A 25,222-nucleotide genomic window follows, 5' to 3' on the forward strand; every position below is an offset into this window, starting at 1 on the left:
AAATAATTCACTTATGTCAAGCTCCATTCCACTCACCACACTTTCTCCAACAACCACCATTTCCAGTTCTGTTCTCCGCTTTCCCATGTAGATCTCTGCAGTAAGACAATCTTTCTCCAACAGGTCTGCAATTGTAGATGACGTTGGTAGTTTTGGTACTAAAGTAGCATAACCCAAAAAAATGTGCTCCAATCTGTCTCAATAACTTAAGGACTTCAATGGCAAGAGTTCTTTTCATGATGATCCATTTCAGCGTATGCCCTACTGCGCCGTTCCCTGTACTTGATCTTATTATAAAACTGAGACTCGAATTTGCAACATATGGATCCTTTCAACCCACTTTCGACATGAATTTTGTAAAAGTTGCAAAGTTCAATGCGTGCAAGGCATCGTTCCAATTTTGTGTGGCAGAGAGCTTAAACAACACTTCCATAAATTGCGTTCTTTTCCGACGCTGTCCAATGTCCAAACGTCGACATGAAAACCTCTTTAATAAAACAAACGATACTTTGTCCTCGTCAACTTCAGTGTTCGGCATGGGTTATTTGTTTTAAGAAAATCCAATTAAAATTAGTTTCGCAACGCCTTGTGCGTGGACAAATCTACCATTTTTATTTAAAAAATGGCATCCAAAACGTGTCCACGCGGCTGCGGCTAAACAGTTTTGTGTGGTGATGGCATAATTGTTTATTACTAAATTATTCAATGATTAATGAACATAAATAGTACAGTATATTATGTGTAAATGCATCCAGTTTTGCATTGTCATACAGCTACATACATAAACTAGCAATATATTGTAAAAATAAAGGTGAGGTGCTTCAATATCTTGGAGCACCTCAGTTAATCATTGCCGATGAGACAGGGAGGAACGTTCTAGATGGTTTGAGATTATAGTAGATTTGAAACTTGAGAGTTGAACAACTGTTTGTTTAAGAAAATGAGATGTTGAACTTCTTCCTCGTCTTGGGTTAACGCTTAATCAAATAGTAGAGGGATTTCATCAGTTATACGAAACTACGTATAAGAACTAATTGTAAATTAAGTTTTTAGAAGATTGCGACGGACGATTTTCCGTGTTCGTATTTGTCTTTGACCTTCTTGATGAACGTTAAACTTTGTCCATCTCCAAGTGCAGTAGACGATGATCAACTCGGTGATGAGTAGACTATGCACATACGTAAATATCTAATTAAGTATACTACATTTGTGTGAATGTTTAATTTAGAGGCTACAATATTTACATAAATGTATGGTTGGTTAGAAGAAATATAAAGGTGTTGTGGCAAGATTGAAAATTATTCCGTCGTTGTCCCCTGCTCGACTACACACAAGAAAGTAGACAATTGACCAAAATGCTATTCTCCACCAGCCAATCGGGCATTTCACTCTCAGTCCCTGTTTGCACTTTCACCACCAAAGATTCGTTTTGATCCTCTTATTCCTTCTCCGGCTCCTCAACCAAACACCCATTGCAATGCAATAAGCAACTTTTAGAAGGAGGATTGTGGACCAAATTATTGATCGACATAATTTTCTATATTTATCCGCCTTTGCCTGTTTTGCTGTGCGTTGCATACTTGACAAACCATTCACATGGCATGCGTTATAAATAAATTTCACAATCAACAAAATTAACTTTGTCGAGAATATGTACAAATCACTACGAAATTCACAATTGAGAAAATCTCTGCAGTACAATGTTACATGCATTCATTCAAATTGTGGTCAGTTGTTTCCCCATTGTTCTGAATTCTGCTACAGAAAGAGAAAGTTGAACATCAATCCTACTTTTTGCTTGTTTGGTTTGGACTGACTGCATCCATATTAATATTGGAAGACTTCCCTCCTACTCCTCTCCCTCGAATGGCTTGCCAAGTGTTCGGATGGAAAAACAGACGCCATTTGTATGACCACTCGAACTTGTCAGTGAGGGATGGGATAGCATCAATCAAGACTAAACTACTTGGAAGAGACTGGGAGAGACCACTTCGTCAGAGAGATGGATTTGCGGATTAGTTTTACTCGCATAGTTTAAACGATCGAATACGAGAAAGGAGGACTCGCTCGAAAGGAAATAATGGACAAATACCAACTACTGGAGCCGTCTCAATTTTAACGTCATTCCAGCTCAGCAAAAAATTTGTGCATGTAACTTGCCGCAGATATGAGCTAAAAACGAGTTTCTGGTTAAACTGCCCTCGCCACTTTCTCTCAAACTGTCCGCAGTCCATTTCGTTATTGTATTATTCATGACGTCGTTTGTTTCATACATGTTTTTGTTCAAGTATACGTTAAGATGGGAAAATGGATTGAAATATGAAAAGAAGGCCGATTCATATCTTATTTATGAATAAGGACACATAAGAAATTCAAATAAGATAAAAAAATCCTTTCTTCTTTTCGCCGTATGATTTCTGAAATTCTTTATTATTTTAATGTATGTAACAGTTAACGAAGAATGTTCTAAGATGACAGCATAATTAATTGATTTGATTACATACAAAATGGCCACAAATAAACAGCAGGGAGATTTTCTGCCAATTATCGAAACCGTCCAGATAAGAGTGACAAAGGATATTGCCGATTTGAGTGCTTCAAGTTACATAAATGCGCATAACCTACAAAAGTTTTTTTTTCCTCTTCACGCCACCACTTAACTTTTCAGACTGAGCTGGTTTATGCCATCATAAACCTAATAAGCTTATTTTTGGTTTTCCGTTTACAAAGAATTTACTAAACTCTTTTATATCAATATTTTTTTTAGTGAGGCAAATACCTAACAACCAAAAAAAATTACTAAGTATGCATTTACCCCACTCAAAAAAAGTGACATAAATCGATTTCTCGGCCATTTCTTAACCGATTTTGATGAAATTTTGCACAGATCATTGTTAAGTAATTTAGAAAAGATGTGCTAGTCGACTTGGCGAATTTTTGATTTTTACCCAAGTTATGTGCCAAAATGTGCAAAAATTTTCCCCTGAAAACATATTTATTTTTATGATTCATAAGTGGTGTATCTCAGCATGCTCGCTTATTGAAAATATTTTAGTTAATGTCATTCCGGACATTTTAAGCGCAAAATGACCTAAATCGGTTGAGAAATAACGGCGTTATTCAAGTTTGAAAATCAAAAATTTAATAAAAATATTCAGGGTGCCGATAATAACGGCGGTTGTGCAGTAAAAATAATGTCTTTGACAACCAATTACAAGTTTTAAATAAACAAGGTCCCAAAAAGTGGGAAATCTTAGTGAGGAAGTGCAATTACAGCTAATAAGTAAATTTAGATTGCATAATTTTTGCATCACCGCTCTCGGTGCCATTCTTACTTTACATTTTTACCGAGAGCGGTGAAGCAAAAATTATGCAACCTAAATTTACTTATTAGCTGTAATTGCACTTCCTCACTAAGATTTCCCACTTTTTGGGACCTTGTTTATAACATAAAATTGTCGCTTGAAAGATGCAAAGTGTAATTTTATACATCAACTGTGTAAGCTAAACTTGAAGCAAACAACTAAAGAAGGAGTGTTCTAGTCCCAAATGAAAAAAATCCATATTCAATTCTAAGTAGAAATTGAGATAACTTAATTTCTCCAGTTCATCAATGTTAGGGTAGCGTATCATGCAGGTATTATTTATTGCTCGAGTTTTGATTACATTGAAAATTCAATCGTCGCAAGAAAGGTTACTTTCACCCCCAACCATCCAAATTCAGTGTAAATATACCTTGATGTACAAATTGGAGCGGGACTAATGCTACATTTTCACTGACAATGTAGAGTTTCCTGATGGTTGGAAGAACGGAGGACAAATTGTGCTGGGAGGAGGGAGAGAAAGAGTAAATTTCTTAATCAGAAGATATATTCGACATGAAAGAGGAACGCTACCCACCGTCCCACGCTCGCTTTCACCACCACCACCACCACCACCGCCACCATTATGGCCACAGTGGGAAAAAAGCAGAGAAGCGTGGTTGCCTACGCAGAGGCAGAGAAAGTGGAGAAAGCAGCGGAGAAAGCATAGCTTCCTCAGATGCGATGGGATGTTCTCTGGTCTGATCCATCTCCAGTCTGCCTCAGTCGGGTGACGAGGATCCGGCTTCCTATAAGAGGCCGCTCAATGTGGCCCTGTCGTCTCAATTGTAGTTATCTGGTCGTATCGTCAACAACAAATCCAAGGGTCCCATCAACAGCATCCACACCCTGTACACACACTTCCTCCAGTCTCAACCTTCCTGACAGTCTTTGATCCATTTCGGTAAGTCAAGTACTGTTACTTTTAGGAAATTTTGGATTTGCACCTTCAAAAAACGAGGTTTCATTTAAGATTTAAGCGTATTTTCTATTATTTTCGAAAAATAAAGACAAACGTTTATAGCAATATTTTATAGTATCATTTCATAGCATTGACATACATTGCAAATTAGCAGTTTTCTACCACATTGGCACATTCTGCTAAAGATACGTTGCTAAATTGTATTCAGGAATATCCCTCTAAACAAATAGGCACGAAATATACTAATCAGAAACGGCAGTGCGGAGGTTCAACGACAGACAGGTGAATACATGTCAGGTATTATATGACGTGTATCTCCGCTCATTTGTGTCAGTTCTTTTGTCAGAAAATCCAGAAACATGGTATGATTTTATATAATTCTCGCAAAATATAATAAACTAATTTGTTGTATTCGTGTCTTTCATTCGTACATTGGGTAGCTTTTATCGAAAATGTATTGCATTCCATCGATTTGTGTGTATCCCTGCAATATATTTCTCCAATTAATTATGCAGCAGTTCGCATAAAAAGAACGGAGGAAAGGCAATTCCTCGGATCACGAATGACTAAACTAACTTTCTCCTAAAAGGACAAAACACATTTATTTCCCTGCATGCATCTACCCACGTCGTGTGGTCAATGTTTTATAATCGACCAGCAAGCGTTTGTAAGGGAATTGTCCAAACAAACAAAACCATTTATGTATCGGGCTAAAGTGTATTAAACATTCGATTCGCTGACAATATAACAAATTAACTCGTACCACACGGTTTAATGCATCGTCCGCTTTGGGTGTACTACATATATTACTGTCCTCTCATTCCCCAGTTTCAGTGTAACCTTCTCCAGCTACAGGTTCACAAATAACGGATAAATTGGATATTTCAATTTCCTATTTGCATACTTGTTGAAGTCAAGAATTTACTTGAAAAGCGATAACAATTTAGACTTTGAACTTGAGGTTTTGTTAAAAATTCATCTTTTCAATTCGGAAAAGGAAGGTTCGTATTTTGAATATATAATGATTAACCTTACAAAAAGGGCACACTGATTAACCTCGCACTTCAAATTGCATGGCGAAGAAAGTTTGCTTGCTTATTTGTAGGTTTTTAGCTATTGGGCACTCCATCCCATTTCAATTATCGTTGAATGAACCATCAATTCGAAAAGTTTTCAGACCCACAAGTTTGAATTCAATTCTGATTCTTTACAAATTTTGAGAAGTGCTTAAGATATTTGACGTTTATGACTTATTCTTTCCTTAAGATTTCAATTTATTTTTTAAGGGGCATTTAGCGTCAAATCTGGCCTCTTTTTTTTACCAGAAGTAGCAAAACTTTTTTGTATATGGAATTATGGCAAATTGTTATTATTGTCATATCAGTAACTGAATTCTGTCGAATGTTCTGTTGTTAAATTAACATTCAACTTTTCATAAAAAAGGTGGCCGTAATCGCATATCAATAAATGTACTTTTCATATTTTCACTAACAAATTGCACTCAAAATTTGAGCATACATGTATTTATAACCTGGGTAAAAGAGTCCAAAATTGTCGTCTCAAATTGAACCGTGCCCTAAAAGAAAGCAGTTGGGTTTCTTCTTGGGCAAACGGGGGCTCAGCGTCACATTTGTTTGACATTCTCCACGCACCAAAATAGTTATCCGAGATTGAAGAGTAGGCCACAGGGGTCGGTGGTTGTTAGGTTAGAGGAGAGGGACAAAAGGTATATGTACGATCACAGAGATCTCATTTGAAGCCGGAAGACGAAGGTTACTTGTCCCTTGGGCATCTCCCAGAAGGATAAAGATTGAAGATTTGAGCGAATAACAAATCTGTCCAAAAAATTTGGCAAGACAAGGAGCCTCAAAAGGATATTGCAGTAATAGTTGAGACACAAAAAGGACCATGCAAGGTTTCTAGTGCTTAAAACCATTCATTTTTACAGTTTGTCTCACTTTCCCCCATTGTTGCATCCATGCAAAGATTATTTCTCATCATTGAGTTGGAAACACTGGCTTTGGTCTTGTCTCCCAAAAGAGAAAGTTGGAGATTCTACATTTGATTCTAGTAGTTTGAGCTCCTTAAACCTCGCAATTTGTTTGATAAGATTACCATTCTCGCTTGACAGTCCTTGTTAGTTTAAATATGGGATTTGTGGCGAGCAACATTATGGTTGAAACTTTTCTTTTAGATTTATATCATCAAAGAACCATTTCGTTTGTATGTAGATATGAATGTCTTCACGATTTAAAAGTTGTCGGTTGTCTCCTTAATTGTGTGAGTGGGTGGTTCATTGTGGTTTCTTTAACCCAAGAAATTCACCTAATTAAATTGGAATTAGTCAAGCCAAACTTTCAAAGATTTAGGTTTAAGAGAGAATCATAGAACCCCTTTTTCCCAGTGGAAAACCAATCTTGAGATTTGGAAGGAAAGGAAATGACTGTTGAAAGATGTCAATGGAAAGCGGAATGTAAAAATAATAAGAAAATCAAAGCAAAACTTTACTGCATTACGACCACCGTTTCTGGGGCATTACAAGTTTTTTTCAGCCCACCTGCATGTGAAACATAAAGGAACTAGTCGATTCTCTTTTCTCAAAGGTATTTGAATTTGCATTAAATTTGAGCTTGTTTTCTCCAGCGGAGGGAGAAACTCTTCTCATTCAATGCAACCTGGGATGAGATCAAAACGAGTCCAACAGTTAAAGACACTTAAACAAGTAGGAAAGCCAATGAAGGAAAATATGTACCTATGCAGCTGTGCTATTTCTTGATGACGGGAAAAGAGCGTCACTACTTATTGTTCGTAATTCCTTGTAATACTTTGAAATGGTCTGAGCTGGTAACAATGCTGCATGCAACAGTGAATGCAGGAAATACGCAACCCACGAGCTCCAACCAGTTCACAATGAGTTGAAATGGAGAAACCTAAAGTTCATGTAAATTAGCCCCACCCGGACATCGTCCCTGTCTTCTTCACTATCCGTCTTTGTCAAAGTTGCTACTTTTGCGTAGTTTCACTGCATGTCTTCACTCCTTCGCATTCTTGTTTCACGGGTGCAAAGGGCATGGGAAACTGCTTGATGAAAGCCACATCCTAATCTAATGAAACATCTTTTGACGTAGGTTGCACAAACAAATGGCCAGAAGAAGGTGGTCAAATGAATGAGTGGTAAAAGCGAGAAAGGTTCCTCGTCACGTCTTTGTGTGATTGACAAGATTGACATTACATGTGGGCTTCAGATCGGGAGGGGAGCTTGCGAGGTTGATAATAACAGATCTCGATGCCCTTTGGATATGTGATAGGGTCTCATGAGTGTACTAAAACCCTGAAGTGGTTTGACTCCATGGCCACATTGCTCACTGTGCACGTACACTCAGAATTTCTACATGCCAAGTCTAGTGCTGGACACAATGAGCATTGTGAGCATTATGTTCAGCAAGGAGCCGTTGTAATTTTTCAGCTTTGATCCCTTTTTTGAAAAAAGACACAAAATCAATTTTACCTTGAGACAAATGTCAAATCTTATTTATACATTTTATTTATTCTGCAAAGTCAAGAATAATAAGTGTAAAAAAAGTGGCGTCGTCGAGCGAGGACTTTCCCCTCCTTTGTGTATTTGTATAGAAAAATTTATCAATGAGAAGCACTGTTGGCGTACTTGCTTTTAAGCCCTCTTCACACCAAGATTTGGATGGCACCGACATCAATGGCATGCAGTCAAAATCAGTAGTGTGAAATACAAACCGGCGTGGCCAGGGATTCTGTTCATCGTTTTCCTCGATGTCGGTGCTGCAGTTTTTCCAATTAGAAAAATGAATTGACAGAGCTGCAGCAGAAAAAACGGAGCGTGCTGATTGGCTTAACCTCCGTCTCAGCTTGCACTCCGCGCGAATTTCAAATTATTTTTTGATTATTTTTTATTCTCTGCCCCTGATTTTTGCCGATAATTCTTCTAAACTGCTTAATATTTCATTATTTATCAATTTAAAATCGAAAATGAGCTTCCAATTATTAGTGACGGCAAATGAAATCTTCGAGAATTCTTAAAATGACTGTAAAGAGGCTAAAACTAAAGAAGTTAAAAATTTCTGCAATAACCGATTTGTAAATATAGGTTCATATTTTCCGCTGTGCTGAGCAGTATTTAGTCTCACAGAAACTGCTCATTTATAGGTGTCATAACATTCTGCCGTGTGAACGATTCACAATTTTTCTGCCACTGACACCTATGCCACAAGTTTCGTGTTGCATCCAAATCTTGGTGTGAAGAGGGCTTTAGTGTGGAGTGAAGGGGCAACTTGCTACATGCGGAGAAAATATTTTGGCAGATGACAAGTCAACAATAAATGCTGTTCAGAAGCAAGTTACGCACTTCGTGGTGGGGATTACCTGTGGCATTACTGCATTACGATGTACACATCTACGTATGTACGTACGAGTCCACGCACGAATGCCATTTTTGTTGAAAGAGAAAACTGCTTTCTGGATTTGGGCTAAAGTCGCTTTTTATAAGCTTTCTTTTACAGTATATATTTGTATCCATATCGTTGTAGAGTGGGAGGCTGGCAAAAGTTGTAAAGGATGAAGGCGAATTTTATTATTTATATTCCTAAACTATAAGAAAGCAGGATACGAGAAAGACGTTTTATTGTTTATACCTTCCTTTTTGTGTTATTGAAATAAGAGAGTTTAAAAGGATTGCGCAGAGGAGTAGGGTCAGAAATTGTGGTATGAAAATATTTTTGTCAACCTTAGTTCATCCTTTACAATTTCAATCTTTCAGTTAATCGTGAACATGGAAGAGTCAATTGTTTTACCAAGTTTTTACAATTTGTCAGTAAATCCGATATTTCATTTTGCCTTTTGGAGTCATACAATATTTTCATATAGATAGAATAAGAAATAGGTGTTGCCTGGTGTAGGCGGTGTACGCCAAAAGCAATCATAATAAAAGAAGGGAAATGTGTTTCCATTTCTCAAATTTTTGGGTTGGATGCGTAGGAGTAATAAATATGAAAACGATATAGCTGACTACAATATCAGTCGATTATAAAGAAAATATTTTGCATAATTTTCCTTGTGAGGATCTCAATATGCCCCTGGGCTCATTATTTAAATGTAAACGGATGTTTTTCATAAAGAAGGGTCCCAATTCAACTCTCACGATTGTTCATTTTAAATAAATATTCTGCTCTATATGATCTGGGAAAACACATTTGCAACCGTTCAGTAAAACGGTTCAGTAAAATATGGTAATTGGCTCGATCTTTCTCATGCAATATAGTAAGACACAAATAAGAAGTTCTTGTAGGCACTGCATGTTCACATCAAAAGTCGATGTCACTGATAAAAGCCATTAACTATTGAGCCCATGAGGAAACCTGTCGCCTACAAGATCCACTTCCATTCACCACACATCCGAAATCATTATTTCACTCGACGGTGAATCACCAATCGCCAGCGACATTTCATATTCTGTCCCTACGAACCGAGACGGTGTAGCTACTTTGCTTGTCACATTGTATTCACTTGGGCCCCAGCTGCAGAAGGAGCATGGAGAAAGTGGTGGTGAATTTCAGATCAGGATATTTTCATGATGTAGGCAAATAGTATTTCATGGGAGAGACTGATGGGAACTAGGACGGCATGTGCCGAAGGTCGATAAGTGTTTACCGTAGTGGATTCCATCTCCAATGCTGGCTCCATGTGTGAAATTTCATTTTAATAATGCTATCACCTGCCCGCAGGGATTGAGCCGTTACAAGCTCAACTTTTACATGCATACACGTCCTATTTTCCGTCTGAGAAATGGATACTTTTATTCATAATCTTGTCCTCTAAAATTTGCTACGCACGTAAGAATTTTTTAACAAATACTAAAACATGTTGATTTGCAGGTAAATATTCAGGAGGTAGTGTCTTCAGTGTAACTATATGACTTGCATATTTAGTTGCGTTCGAGCATTCTTACCGTTTGTAACAACTGACTTGTGCAAAGTCTACTTGCGATTTTTCCACAGCAGTAATACTGCAAAACATGAAAGTTTGCGTAGTGCAAAATTTTATCCTCTTATCCTGACAGGAATAATTATATGAATCGAATCTAAGGTAATTTCCCTGAAGCGTGCTTTCTCTGAATGAGAAATGTGGCATGGATGAAAAATTGACAAGAAATGCCTTTTGATATTTTCATATTTAATAATCAAATGATACTCCGAGTTCTATAAAGTATACTTACTTGATTAGTTAATAATTGAGTACTGCACTTAATCCTTAATTTTTTGATTTGGTCAAACTGGAAAATTGTCCATTCATTCATGGGTATATGCACAATACTTGCGTCATGACCTTCGTTAGAAGCTCTGCGTAGTGCTCTTGGTCTAGAAAACACTCGACGAATCATTGTAAATAATTTACAAATATGATATCCTTAGGCTAGAAAAGAGAATGCAATTGAATATGTATGCACTGATCCTGAATGCTGCAATATTCCCATCAAAGTTCTCATATCTAGATATAATTCTGTGTGGACACTGTACAACGCCTACATACATAGTTTTGCGTAATAGTAGGCAATGTGAAAAAGATGGAAATACGTTTTAACAATGAATATCTTAATACGGCCCTTGAGTTGAATTTGCAAACCTCCTGGACCAGGAGGTTTGCTTCAAAATTCTAATTTGGAAAAGTTATTGTCGCCAATGTTCACAGGCTGTTATCAAGTGTTTACTAAACCTCGGGAGGTATGGGATGAGACCTATTAGAACTTTGCTTTTAACTTTTCCATCCCGTTACGACGACGACTTTTAAGGGAAACTTGTGGTGGGATTAATTGGGTAGGATGCGCCCACTTTATATTCCTAAAAAGACCAGTCTATAGTTTTCCCAGTGTCGTAAAGAAATAATGGAAATGAAGTTACTTTCCAAACTTTAATATCCCACAGTTTCTGGAAACTATTTGGCGTCATCATCGTCACCAAATCACTTGCTCTGCTAAATAATACTTTCATCCTGGCTAAAAATTTGCAAACTAGAAAGGTTTTACCTTATTTCACTTACGGCGTGTGTGAGTAGAGTACACATTAGAAATTTTTCACCCATAAAAATTATCTGTATCCTCATAAAACTCATCTGCGTACATACGTATTGTTCATCTCGTCACAGTTCCTGTTCATAAGTTGTGTATACCCATCGAAGAGACACTAAATTAAATTAAGTGATATTACATAACCATCGAATTGTGTCCTTATTTCTCACAGATTTTTATCTTAATTTATCGCTCATAACACTTGATGCCGATTTTCCGATTACTTTGCATAATCTGCATAAGATAAAAATATGGAAAAGTATCATAATTCTGTACATTCGGTTACATTGTCATTTACAAGAAGGAACTTTATCCCTTGTCGAGAAATTCCTGCAAAAATATTCCTGGTTACACATAAATATATTTTTCTTCTGGTAGAATAAAGGTAAACTGTTTTTAGCTTTATTTAGTTGTTAGACCTTGGAGTCCCTCCTACACAGGTTATTTAGCGACAAAAGTTGTCGCGAAACCCGTCAGGACAGATTTCCATTACACAAGTTAACCTGGTCTGGCATTGTTGAACGCGTCTGTTTGCTTAGACGCGAGTAAGTAATAAAGAGAAAGTTTTATTAGAAGTTTGCCTCGTGGTTAACAATAAACGCAAGTGCTGTTCGGCCTTTCATACGAGCGAATGAGTGACAGACAACCTTTCCTTTATTGCAGATTTCGGAACCATGGAGTACGGAAAAACCATTCAGATCATCGGAGTCGTTCTTTGTGTCCTTCTCGTCGTAACCGAGATTTATTCCTTGCCTGCATACTCGAGTGAGGATTATGATCAAGGTGAGCACAGATTTTTTATATGAAAACTGATTATTTATGCATTATTCACTCTCATCAAGTTACTCTTCATACTTGGATAATAGATTTGCTTTACATCATTAATGGTGAAGGTCACAACTATTCAATCGTGATTTAATATGTTTCGACTAATGACCAAAACAGGAGATGAACATTGTGCGGAATGGAGCAAATAATTATAATTCAGCCGTTCATGCATGATAATGATATGAAACTCGTAACTTGAGTGAATCGATTTAATGACTTTCATAAAGATTGGTTACATATCTATCTCGCACAAAACAAATATTTCACCCCAGAATAATTTCAGAAATAATTATGATAATTTTGCCAAGAAAATATGACTAGAGTTGTTTAAGCTGGATGACATTCAAAATATATTTTTTGTTTTTGTTGTCAATGCGAAAATGAGAATTTCGCCAGATTTATATGTTTGCATGGTCTAATCTTGTAAGACAGCTAGTTAAATAATATTCGTAATGGTGGCAATAAAGAACAAAATATTAATAAAAATGGGTTAAAAGGCCCATTGGAACCAAGTGATAAACATGAAAGTATATTTGGGGCACGCTGAATCTCGGAGCATTTTCAATAAAGAAAATAGAGTTTTGTGATTTATCCACCAGTTGACATTTATTGTGAGGAGTAACAATATTGCCAGCCTATTTTTATTTTTGCGACAGATGAAAAATGATTTTTTTCTGACTCTTGGATTTTCTTACGACTTACATAATCCAATATTATGGCTGCACGGAGACCAGCCCACACGTTATTGAATATTAACATCATTTTAAAACAGAAAGAGTTTCATAGATATATTGCGTATTTTCTGCCACCCATGAAAAGGGAAATTTGAGTTTTCTAGCAGTTCTACACAGTACTGACCGTAATGGTAATAAATACGTAGTTATAACACATATTTGATATTCATTTCTGCTGGGATAAAGAGATTTAAGTATTTACTTGCACATTCTAAGATAGTTTTTAGCAGGTGAAAATAGGATCTGAACTGAATGTAAGTATCTATGTTATGTCGCCGTCCGTATTTAGCATGTTAATTGAATTTCACGTCACTTCAACTTTATTCGCAAGCAAATAATACATATGTGCAAAGTGAACTTATGTGCTTAAGAGAAGTATTTACTTATTTCTATGAGAAAATTCCACCTTGGATCAAGGTCCTTGATGTTCAATCCGACGATGAGGCAGGCGGGTGATAAACGCCCTCGACAAAGCTCAAGGCACTCATGAGCCCCTGCATAGGATAGCAGTGATCATTATCAGATCATATTCCAACCTGCCAATCTATTTAGCAATCTATTTACCCACAGCAATTATCAAATAAGATCATGTAGGAACGAAGGCTCCTGCATGCCTATACATAATTTCCTGTTCAGAAGGAATCTACTCCACTGCCAACCCAGATCTAAATAAATTTGTATATGTCCGATCGAGTCAGAATATTTTTCGTCATTAAGAAGGATTATTTACGTCATAACGTTCCTCGAAATGCCGCAAGGGAGACCTGTTGAAACTCACAAATACATAAGTAGTTTTGAAATTTAGGAGCTTATACCCCTTCACTTTGAAAAGGAAGATAAAAACAAATTGCAAATATTAATGATGTCAGGAATACTTATTAGAGCCCAATTCTGCGAAAATTATCCATTTTGCAAAGTACACGTGTAATGGCTCATATGTAACTCGTGATATTGAACAAGGCCTTCGAAGCGACACCAATTTCATGGATCCCTCATGAAAAATTATGTGTCTCCTTCCTGTTAGCATGTCCATGTAATTGGGAAATGATTAGGTTGAAGCCAAAACAAAATGACAAAAAACGGACGTTATCCACTCCATCATTGTCATTGCCCATAATGTCGTTGGTTGATACTCCTAATACGGCTATTACCGCAACGATTTTATACATTATCAGCATTACCTGAACGAAATGGAGAATAAAATTGTGTTGCATTTATCAACTCGAGTTCGAACTGGTTGAATCGTGGAGGTAAGTCATGGCTTTAGGCAAAAAATACGGGAGGAAAATCTTTTGCACCGACGAAATCCAATTTACACCTATGAATGAGAAAACTTTCATCTCCTGGCACGTCTGAGGATTTAACAGAGTTTTGTCCGCGACGTCTACAATCCTGCCTCATGTGATTTTCCTAAACAATGTTTGCTGTCTTTTTTCTTGTCACACTCGGGTAGTTCTGGGCGTGGAAGGTTGTAAGCCAGTTAACTCTGGAGCTCGTAACATCAACATATTCTGTCATGTCATCCTAGCGTTGCTAACATAATTATGTACATGCAAAGGTGAAATTCTTCATCGTATGCATACATAGTTTCTTCTTTAAACAGAAGATGCAAATGAAATTAGATCTTACTGTCACTTTATCAAATCTTAAGACTGACGACTTTCTTCTTCTCTTAAATTGCATTCATCCAATTACTTTTGTAAGTATGAGACAAATTATTTACTTCGACATTACGGCTCTACTTTGAATGTTTGCAAAAATTAATTAATTTGGGTATACGTGTATGCATAACATATTTTTCTACTTTTTGTAAAATATGGTTGGGTAAGCACATCGATTTGAACTTGATGTTTTAATGCCTATTTGGATTGAATTTATTGATTCTTAACCAACAGTCTCATATTCTAAATATTTTAAAACTAAAACGAGCTTATTAACTAACAATAAGTTTCAATGGGAAATTGTAATCAAATTAGTATAAATTCGTAAAGAAAGCAATATTTTATGCATAAAACGGACAACTTCTACTGGTTTAGTACATACATAGGTTTATATTCTACTCCCTGCTGGATAAATAGGATACATATCTACATGAAATAAATATGCAGCATTTATTACAAATATCATTCAAAATAAGGATTTTGTAATTCGTGTGACTCGCACGATTACTTTTTTTTATTAGAAATACTTTTCCATTGGTTGGTTCAATCATCGAATAAAGCGAAAAATCTATCTTGACAGACAGCTGCCAGAAGTGGATTATGGAAATGAGAAAACAAAATAAAAATGTTTGTGTCATGTTTCGTATGAATACATGTTTCCGGAGGGAGAAAGATCAAAATCAAGACTAGTCATAAACATCATAACTCACAGTTGTATGTATTACATAAATAAACGCGCTGCAGAAAATTACGAGTGACAGGAGTTGCAATGCGGAAAGTAACAAAAGCGTCAGAAATAAATTGAAGAAATGCATTTAATGATGCTGTCAAATTGGACGGTCGTTTTTTAGTCTGTAGAAATATAAAATGCTCAATCATGTAATAAAACTTGATTTTGTAGGAAAAGAGACCTACATACATAATCCAGATTGCCGAGAGAAAGTCAGGAGACGGCATAAAGTTGGTATTAGTCATACACAAGCTGAAAAAACCTATCTCTAGATTCCAGACTCGAATTTACTCCATTTTTCACTACATAAGCCTTGTTTATTATTTGTACAGTATTTGCTCAATAACAATTCCAACTTTCAATCTTCACAACTCATTATTCCTTGAGCAACTGACAATGAGTGAAATATATCACTTGCAGTGTTGAACACACTATTGATGGCAGAATTGAGCTCAAGGAAACAATCTTGATATTATAAACTGAGAATGCGTGGTTGATTATATTCTTAAATGCAGGGCAGACATGAACTAGGTCTGTAACTACTTAACGTTGATTCTAAACAGTCTTCCGAAAGTCTTTAACCTTTTGTGTTTCCGATACAGTCTCAATATTTGCTTGTAACAAAGAGCAGAATGGAAGCATGATTTGGCTTTTTCGACATTTGTGTGCGGTATCCGGTCTCCCGCTCGCAAATGTTGAATTCGATTGGGATCGCTAAAATATTTGCATTCATTCAAGTGTGCACACATTACTCATACCGACAGAGACACATTGCTTCACATCAGCAAACAAGGGTAAGATGGATGGCACATTTAGATAAAAGCTTCCTTTGGATACACGGCTTTCACCAACTTTCACCAACAATAGAATCCGCCACTCACCACCATTCCCGACAAGATTTTTGTTACGTGATACTGAATCACTGACATTGGTCGTTAGAAGGCGGCTATATGTATAAACGTCTGTATATGTAAGGGTTGGACTGGATTAGACAACGAGACAGAACAGGAAACACGGCTTCTGCTTCAAACATTTGTTTGCTCATATAATATCATAGTCAACTTTTGCCTAAATAAAACTACTTTGACCTTTGCATTGGTTTCATATCTGGATAATAAACAGGGTCTCTGTGGAATGCAGTTATTTAAATTTAAATACTTTAGTGACTATGCAGAGGACAGAATTGTTGAGTATATGAATACATATGTAATGTCCATATCCATATATTTAATAGTATGCAAAATCGTTTTCCGGAAGTTAGCTTTCCTTGTAAATCCTTCCTCTCCAAAAATATAGTGTTGATATATTGGTATTCTCTCAATACATGAATATTTTCTCACATGAAATTGTTATAACGTTGCATATACTTTTGGGAGTTCGTACCAATTGTACAGAGGCATTCATAGAATTGCTGAATACCTCTGATTCTGGTTTCGACAAATTCGACAATGGGAATGCTATAGGATGTAAATCGCCAGGAAAACACTCAAGATGAAAAGTTTAGTGTTTGTTTTAAACTGCACTATAGGTAAATAAATATGTATGCCTGGACGCTTATCGGAATTTGTGGTGAAAGCCTTGCAAAGAATGATGGTATCTGAGTTGTGTGGCTCTGTAGATTAAAGGAATGTGAATAAATGTTTTTTAAAATTAATCATGTTGGATCGTTAGCCACCGCAAAAGGTGCATTCCTCATGTAAATCGATCCCTTTGAAGTTCGAAATCAGTGTCGTTTTGATCAAAAGTTACTACAAAGCAGCTTTTAAAATTAGGAATATGGGAAGGATATTACCAGTCGTTTTTTTAATTTTCTGAAAAATTTGAAAATGTTCTTGTCAGTAGAGTTTGAGTTGTTAGTGAATACATAAACCTGGATTTGGGAACACGGCACAACATGACGCTGTCAAGTCGTACTACATATACTCAAGCCCATATCATAAAAGATAATCTCCTTTTGCTTTCACAATTGTTGATCGTTGTTTACAGTACACATAAACTGGTTCCTGTTCCACGTTCCTGTAAGGTAAGGTGGATGTGTGGGAAGGTTTCACCGTTAAATGTTAACTTGAGTATGGATGGAACTTTCGAATAGTTGCGTTGTTTTCAGTAGTCAGTCGTGAGGGATTTGGGATTTTTGAGTCTTTAGACAAGTGGACTAGATGTTCATCTGCTCTCTCGTTCCAGTCCAGATCATGACATACGTTCCGCTGGGAGAAAGTCATTAAATGCCGTCATGGGTCGGTGCAATCTGACTTACCGGTTATGTAGGGAGGAGAATAGATGACAGTTGTAGTTTGTATCCAGACATGTGAATAAAGCATGAGGGGCTTTCACTCTGCAAGAGCTGCAATGGATATAGGATGAAACATACAGGGACTACTCTTGGACTACGTTTTTACTACTGAAGAAACATGCCGTTCACAGATATGCCTACAGATAAGGTAATCAACAGGCAAAATTGGTGGGTGAATTTTTTATATCCTCATCTTTGTAAATGAACTCAACAATTGAATCTTCTACATATAGAGACGAGGCAAGATGAGACAGAGGATAAGTTGTAAAGTCAAGATGAATATGTATGCCCGTTATGCTAAAAATGCTGACTTTCGTCACTGACTAACACGTGCGCAGCTTATTTAGTAACACGTCTCAAAAGTGTAACGTAATTTCCCGTAGTTAATTATAAGAGCCCAAGTAAATTATCGCAGGCAGGGCACATTCACTTAAATCTCACAGCACTAAGAATGACTAATTATTTATGTGTTAGGTAACTGTGTCATCTCAAGCAATAATAAATCTTTTCATAGCGTAGGCGTGTAAAATAGTATCTCCATTTAATTACAAGAGGCAGCACATACATACAATATACGTCGTACACACAGTTACACATTTGCACTAACTTTGCAATTAGGAATTGTAACGTGTAAGGTGTAACTCGATTTGACTCGTTTTACATTGTGCAGAGAAATTACTTTCACCCGTTTACACGTGCATATTTCATTCACATCAATAAACTGATTTATGATTATGAAACACATGTTTTAATTTACAGAGAAATAAATCCTAAACAAATCTGCATAATCTCATCCGAATTGTACAAGCAAAATCCATTACAGTCAGTCCTTTGGTATATGAATATTAAGAGTGCTTACACTGGTTGATGCATAATTTAGAATTCCGGTTATTTTGCATATTTTAGATTGTTGGAAAGTCACCTTTATAGCAACTAGATTCTGGTGACAATATGCACTGGATAATTTTAAAGCTGCGAGTCATTAAAGAGTTAGTCACTGATTTAATTTGAGTTGGTGAGCGTGGTGCATGGAAGATGAAAGCAGGGAGACTTTTCAAAATTCCACAACACTCAGCTCAGGCAGCACAAAGACAACAAATGACAAAATAATCCAGCCAGACATAATCCGCAATGGCCGACATGTTGGTTTCGGTGAATAAACATCAAAACCTCATTCAATACGCGTCGAAAAGAGATGCTAAACACGAAGTTGTCGAATGTTTATTTGTAGGAAGGGGTTTATAACTTGGTCTCACAGCAGTTTCATGTGAACCTGTTCACTATTCAGTCAACTTCAAATCCTGCGTTTTAGCCATAAACACCGTTTTTGAACTTTAGATTAGTTTAGCTACCTTCGCAGCTGCCTTTTACATGTACCAACACAGGGTTGATTAGAAGGGGCTGGAGGTTAAATAAAAAGCTACTTATAATCAAAAGGTCAGCAGCTAAATTCATCTTATTAAGGCACGATTCCTTACCAAATTATGGACACTTCCCACTTGCTGAAAATTATATTGCAAGCTTGATCATCGTACTTATAAATGCGGTTCTGGAGGCTACTGCATTATTTGTGCCCGCTCTACTGGTACTTTTAGTACTAAACTTTGAAACATTAATCAGTTGTTTGCAGAACTTTGAATACCATCACGTTTTACTTATGCATGTAACCCACGCACGAACAGGACTGTTGCAGCTCTAAAGCAAGGTTGTTACATATTCTCATTATCCATTTTCTTGAATAACTGCTGCACAGAAACAACCATAATTCCAATTGTACGGCGCCATCCGAACGGCACGGCAACTGTCTGGTTCGCACTGTTTCCAATTTGTGTTTGATGAGTCTTGCCTCATCCCATTCCCAGTGGATTAAGACCACTATAATCTTATCTGGAGAAATTTGGTCGACCCAAGAAACATTCTTGAAGATCACCTTTGAGAGATTTCGCCATTAATGGAGTTAGTGGTAGTTTCATACCAATTAATTTAAAAGATTAATCATCTTTGCAGCGTAATGGAGGCGGTTAGGGTGCAATCACTTGCGGCTTATCTTGCCCTAGTTGTTTTTAGTACGTGTGTATATGTGCAAGTATGCAGTTGAGGAGTAAATTTAACTTTCTTGCTCTCATCCACCCGTCTACATTAAGACATTTGGGAAGTTTATAAAGAGCTATGGAATCGTCTACGGAATAAGCAATAGAGATTTTTAGGGATAAGAGGAGAAAGTTGAGATGGAGATTGCGGCTGAAGTTTGGACATTCTGATACGAGATTGAATTCGGTCGATTAACAGATTGGAGTGGTGCATATGAGGTCCACAATGTGCTCAACCCCTCCTTTGTTCGCTTTACTACCCACATTAACAAAATGTGGGAATGCGAAAACGAGTGGCTGAGGTACCAGTTTAGTCGTGGACATAAAACTCGACGCTCTTCACCAAAAGAAAGGATTCGTCCTCCTTCCTGCATGGTTATGCACAAGTAGCCCAAGATCGTGTACAATTCATGTGTACTACGAAATATATGGGCATTCTGGGCCATATTATGCATTATCAGTCGGATGGTTTTCCAAATCTATGTATATTTCCTGACAGAAAAAAATACTTTACAAAATTAGGTATAAGATACGTTAAGCGGCCGTTTATTCCTGCGGACTCTGTTTTTAATGTTTTTGGGAGATTTGAGCCTATGATACCAAATAATAGCGATCGACTCCTAACTAAACCCCATGCACCTGATGCTGCTTTGTGTGTCAACCCAGCAGTGTCAGCGTAAATACATATCAGTATTACCGCAATGTCATTTAACAGCCATCGCCTCCATCTCTCAATAAGGTATTTGATGTGGCTAACTGGAAATGTCGTTAAATTAACTCTGCCGGCTGTAATCTGGGTCTCCGTTGATTTGATATAAACCCAACGACATTTTAAGATAGCTCGGCCAGTGTTGGAAGCAGGAGAAATTTTACGATGGAAGAATACAATCCATAACCGTTCGTCATGGGGTGAAAGTGAAGAAAGCCGAGAGATTAGATTAGATCTGGTTTGACTTTCATTCAACTTCGCTTACTCTGACAGATTGGATTACATTGGAGATTTGTCTAATCGTGGCAGACTTGCTAGACCAGCACTGTTATCGTCAATTGGGAGGAAAGGCGGAAATAAAGAAGTCAATCGTACTCATGTTAGGTTGGGCATTTAAGTGTGTTTCTGTGTTATACGTTGCTACACATTTTCTCATGTTTCGAACCGAACCATTGTTTCTTTCTTGTCATTTGGCTTCAACTGGGGTTCATTATACTGGCGCCGAAGGGAATGATATGGTCGAATACTGCGTAGTTGATCCTTGGATGGATTATCGAGGTGCTGCATCCGAATTCCGAAGAAATCTCATCTGATCAATGTCTTTGACTCTACCATTTTCAGCTAACTGACAACTTGATGCTAGATTCGGGTTTTGTTAGGAGCGTGCCGTGGCCGATGCTACACAAAAGTCGCATGAAAGCCGTAGACTCCATGTCAGTCTAAACATGAACAGGAACAAATGCCTTATGGAGACAACTTCAGCTTTCGTGCAGAAAATCGTCGGGCAGAGAATTTCTCTTGCTGGCCCATATTTTGCTTGGACTGGATTCGTAATTGAATCTTGTAGAAACTAGAATTGCAGTAGAAAGCCATGTTATTGAGATAATTCGGCTGGAGTGAAATTAGCCAGAACGAAAGGGATGCTCGTAGGACCTTTGTAACTTTAGGTACTTGTAGGACGAATGAAGGGAAATGTCGCATGCAGAGAAAGCACTAAACCCTACATAGCTTATTATACGTTACATGTACATACATATATGTGTGTATTGACCGGTTTCATAATTCGATACCTACTGCGACAATGAATAAATTGGCAAGTTGAAATATTTGATAGTTGTAAAAGCAGCATCTCATTTTGTCTCGACAACAGAGACGAGGTCGAAATGAAATGCTTCACTTTTGTTGTGAAAATAGACAGGAAGGAAGTACAAGAAGTTGAAACGTTGGCAGCATTTTAAGCAGGCTGACAGACTCCGTTGTTTGCATAAGACCACCCATTAAATAAGTTTATGTACTAATTTTTTATGATAAGCCCAATTCCGTCGACGTAATATGCATGTGCAAAAGTCTTCAGAATAAATTTGAACTAAACTTTGTACATCTTGCTATTTCCTTCTTTTATATCTATATTTTTTTCTTTTTAAATAATATTCTCAGTGAAAACTTGGATTGTGGATTCTGATAATGAAAAAGTTGTGCTACGTCGTTTGCTGAATTGACATAATCTGAAAACGAGTAGTGATTTGGAGTTATCTATTTATTAAGCGTATATCAATCTTGAAATTATTTGGGGTGATTTGGTGCTGAGTGGATTTTCATCAGATATGAGCGATCCGTCGTGGATCATCTACTAAAATTGGTTATAAATATAATTCTGCCTTAATCAAACCATTTGCATAAAAACTTCTCGCCCTGAGGGTTGTATACATAATTGTGCTTTTTTAATTTGCAGGGGTGCGAGAAATGATGGAGGAGTTGGAGAGGCAGGGGCTCACGGGTCCCATGGTCGGTCGAGCGTACCATCCTAATCACAATATGATGAGAAAGTCGCAACGATCCAACAACTTGCGTCTTCGGTTTGGAAAGCGAAGTGTCCCTGACGCAGTCCCAATAAACACCATGTTCAAGGTTCGTATATTTAGCTCTGGTGCCATTTAATGAAACTTTGCGTTTCTCCGTAATGTTTGCGACGAGTGCTGTGTAAAATTGTTTACAAGCACTTTGTCAATGTCCTTATAAAATACACAGTATTCTATTTAAAACTTTTATATTATTACATTTTTTCTCCCCTTTGAACTCTTTAACGCCAATCATCAAAATATGTTGTTCATTCGTACTTTCACCTTTGACTGCTCGTGCATAAAAATTCAACACAGGGCAAATTCAATTAGCTATTTTGAGTAAATGATGAAAATCGACATCTTGTAGACTAGTGATTATGTCTGTTTTCAATGGAAAAGTTTACTGCGTTATCTAGTTTTCCTTTGATTCTCCTTTTTAGTTCAAAGGTTCAATTGAGCTCAGAAGAGCTACCGGGTTAAATTTTCTAAAGAAGAATTCCAGGAAATCAAGCTACACATAGTGCCTCCTACTTGTATAAAAATATTGTCAACTTCTCAATACAAAATGTACTTGTAAACATTATTGGCCTAAAAAAACGGTAGTGAGTCTGATAGTGAGCCTGATTGTGTAGGATTAGCGTTTGGAAGATGCTTTGGAAGATGTTTGGAAGATTTTACAAAAAATTCAACAGCGCAAGCTACCGCAATTCCTCAAGTACAGACAGACTCACGAGTTTTAATAATAAGCTATAAATATGTGACGTGGGAGGGATGAGACTTTTCTGAAAAAAATGTTAATTGCAACGATCTTAAAGTTCGGCTTGAGTTTTCAATTATCGCAATTATTTTTTCCCAGTAGCGACTGTAACGAGTGATGTCCTTGCTTTACAACTTTGTTTTAAACAAGTTCTTAGTAAAGTCTGCAAAGTTTTCGTTTAATGATACTTTGAAGGACTGCTCCCAACTCAAATGTCACATAATGAGAAACATTTTCTTAATTGACATTTAGCATAATGAGTTCAAGTGAAGGCGTGTATATTTATTGGTTGAATAATTTTTTCATCAGAATAATAGCCAAACGACTCATCTAATTTATTTTTTGCAGCCACTCGACGACGCCCAAAAAGCGGAATGAAGTCCAAGATCTGTCAATATTTGACTGGAGCATTTTTTGGGCGAAGCAAACCAACCCCAATGAATGAATGGCAAAATGCTTTCGCAAAGGGCAAATAAACATTTGTTTTACATCATTTATCTAATGAGTAAATAGATATCGTTATTCTCACAAATGACAAACTCGTACCTTTAGTAAGTATTTATCTCTAATTAAAGTATACGTGTGAAAATATGGGGTGACACTTTGTTTATTTGTTTATTATTTACTTACTTATTTCACCTGATGTAAATACATAATTTATTCAATTAGCGAAATTACTTATGCAACAATTTTTCAGCCTTGTAGTGACAGCTTGTGGTGCAAATAATTTTATGAAAACGGCTAGAAAAAAAGTATATATCCACTTAATCCCAACCAGCCTTAGCCGTTTCATAATACATATATATGCAACTTTTAAATTTCCTATGTTCCATCATATACATAACTAGCATATTATTAGCTAAAGGTGTTTTTGTATTACATAAAAAAACCCAGTGTCCTAAGTCTGTACGTTACAGTCAGTTGTATACTAAAAATAAAAATTATAATGTATATAAATGTATGTAAAAAAAATGCAAATAATATATTCCACACCTCACCACTGCATGATCCATGACCATCCATTTTGTGCAAGTATTAATCAAAGTCCTATTACACGAACTAAAATTTTGGCAAAAAAAGATTGAAAACAATTTCTATTTATTTTTATTCGTCTCATTTTCCCCCAAAAGTTTTCTCGCATTTTCTCTATACTATTGATGTTATACATATGTATGTACACATATTATTGTATCTTATATTTTCGTGAAAGTTTCTCTATGTAGTAATAGAATTTTACGTAATTACAAAAAATAAATCTAAATGTGCCATGTACACAATCAATGAAATTTGACTAAAAATAAATAAAAAATATTGTTTTATGGTTTCATAATTTCGTTGAAACGGCGCATTGCACAATTACGCATCACAATTGACTCATCCCTTTATTCCTGAATGATGTATGTATCTAACAAGTAAGTACGTATGCATAATCCGCCCACGCTTTCCACACGAGTTCTCACCTTTCACCCAAAAATCGTCTGCCATAAATTTGATGTCACAAAAAAGTAGAACGTCACCAAAAGTCCCAGGAGACCTGATTCCCTTCCATCCAGGTTAACTCAGGAATAAAAGGTGGTGAAGTCGCCCACCTACTTTTCTCTTTTTTCCCTTGAGGACACTGAAAATTAGGAGAAAGGTGGCCCGTTTGAATCAAAGGGACGCTCTAATTAAATGATGGAGCCGTGAGGTAAAAGAAAGTAACAAATTATGCTGACAACAAGTCACAATAAATATAAAGGTCCACGTGTGTTTTTCTTCTGCCATAGATAAGCACACGAGTCTACGTGTGTATACATGGCAGAGAATATGTGCATCCAGACAAGAAGAATGGGACAAGACAAGCCGTGCATGCTTCGTTACTTTCACTATGACCAATCAGAGCACCGAATTCGTTTCTGGAGATCAAATGTCTCCATTAAGAAAATACTCCCTCTGGAATTCTCAGGAAATTTAATTCAGAAGTTTACAAAGAACACGACCATTAATCTCCTCGCATGTCTAAATGGTTGTAACCTGACACTAAATGGACATGTTTCGCTGTAAATTTATCCCTGAAGAGAAACCTCCTAAATTAGCAACGTATAACGGCGTATGTTCAAATTTGCCTTTGTGACAATCTTGCTGAAAATGATTGTTATCTCTTATTCTAGTCCAATAAATTAAAATTTACTGTTCGGAGCTGTTGAACTATTGCTTACTAAC

At 36.8% G+C, this 25,222-nt stretch overlaps 1 protein-coding gene across 2 annotated transcripts; it reads left to right on the forward strand.

Moving 5' to 3' along the window:
- Positions 1–4,074: 4,074 nt before the first annotated feature.
- LOC110847335 lies at positions 4,075–24,306 on the forward strand. 2 transcript variants are annotated; one of them, XM_022094263.2, is made up of 4 exons: positions 4,075–4,266; positions 12,041–12,160; positions 22,155–22,330; positions 23,369–24,306. In XM_022094263.2, the coding sequence occupies exons 2-4, from the start codon at positions 12,052–12,054 to the stop codon at positions 23,396–23,398; spliced, it is 315 nt and encodes a 104-aa protein (XP_021949955.1). In that variant the 5' UTR covers positions 4,075–4,266; positions 12,041–12,051; the 3' UTR covers positions 23,399–24,306. The 2 variants fall into 2 exon arrangements, with proteins under 2 accessions (XP_021949955.1, XP_035705950.1); XM_035850057.1 differs by lacking the exon at positions 4,075–4,266 and adding an exon at positions 5,149–5,285.
- Positions 24,307–25,222: the final 916 nt, after the last annotated feature.

Source organism: Folsomia candida, unplaced genomic scaffold (assembly GCF_002217175.1).
Source record: "Folsomia candida strain VU population unplaced genomic scaffold, ASM221717v1 Fcan01_Sc003, whole genome shotgun sequence".
Lineage (NCBI taxonomy): Eukaryota > Metazoa > Arthropoda > Collembola > Entomobryomorpha > Isotomidae > Folsomia > Folsomia candida.

Bases quoted from the DNA above. Each gene is read 5' to 3' on its own strand.
- LOC110847335 (XM_022094263.2), top strand. From the start codon at position 12,052: ATGGAGTACGGAAAAACCATTCAGATCATCGGAGTCGTTCTTTGTGTC. The intron at 12,161-22,154 runs GTGAGCACAGAT...TTTAATTTGCAG, and splicing joins GAGTGAGGATTATGATCAAG to GGGTGCGAGAAATGATGGAG. The intron at 22,331-23,368 runs GTTCGTATATTT...TATTTTTTGCAG, and splicing joins CAATAAACACCATGTTCAAG to CCACTCGACGACGCCCAAAA.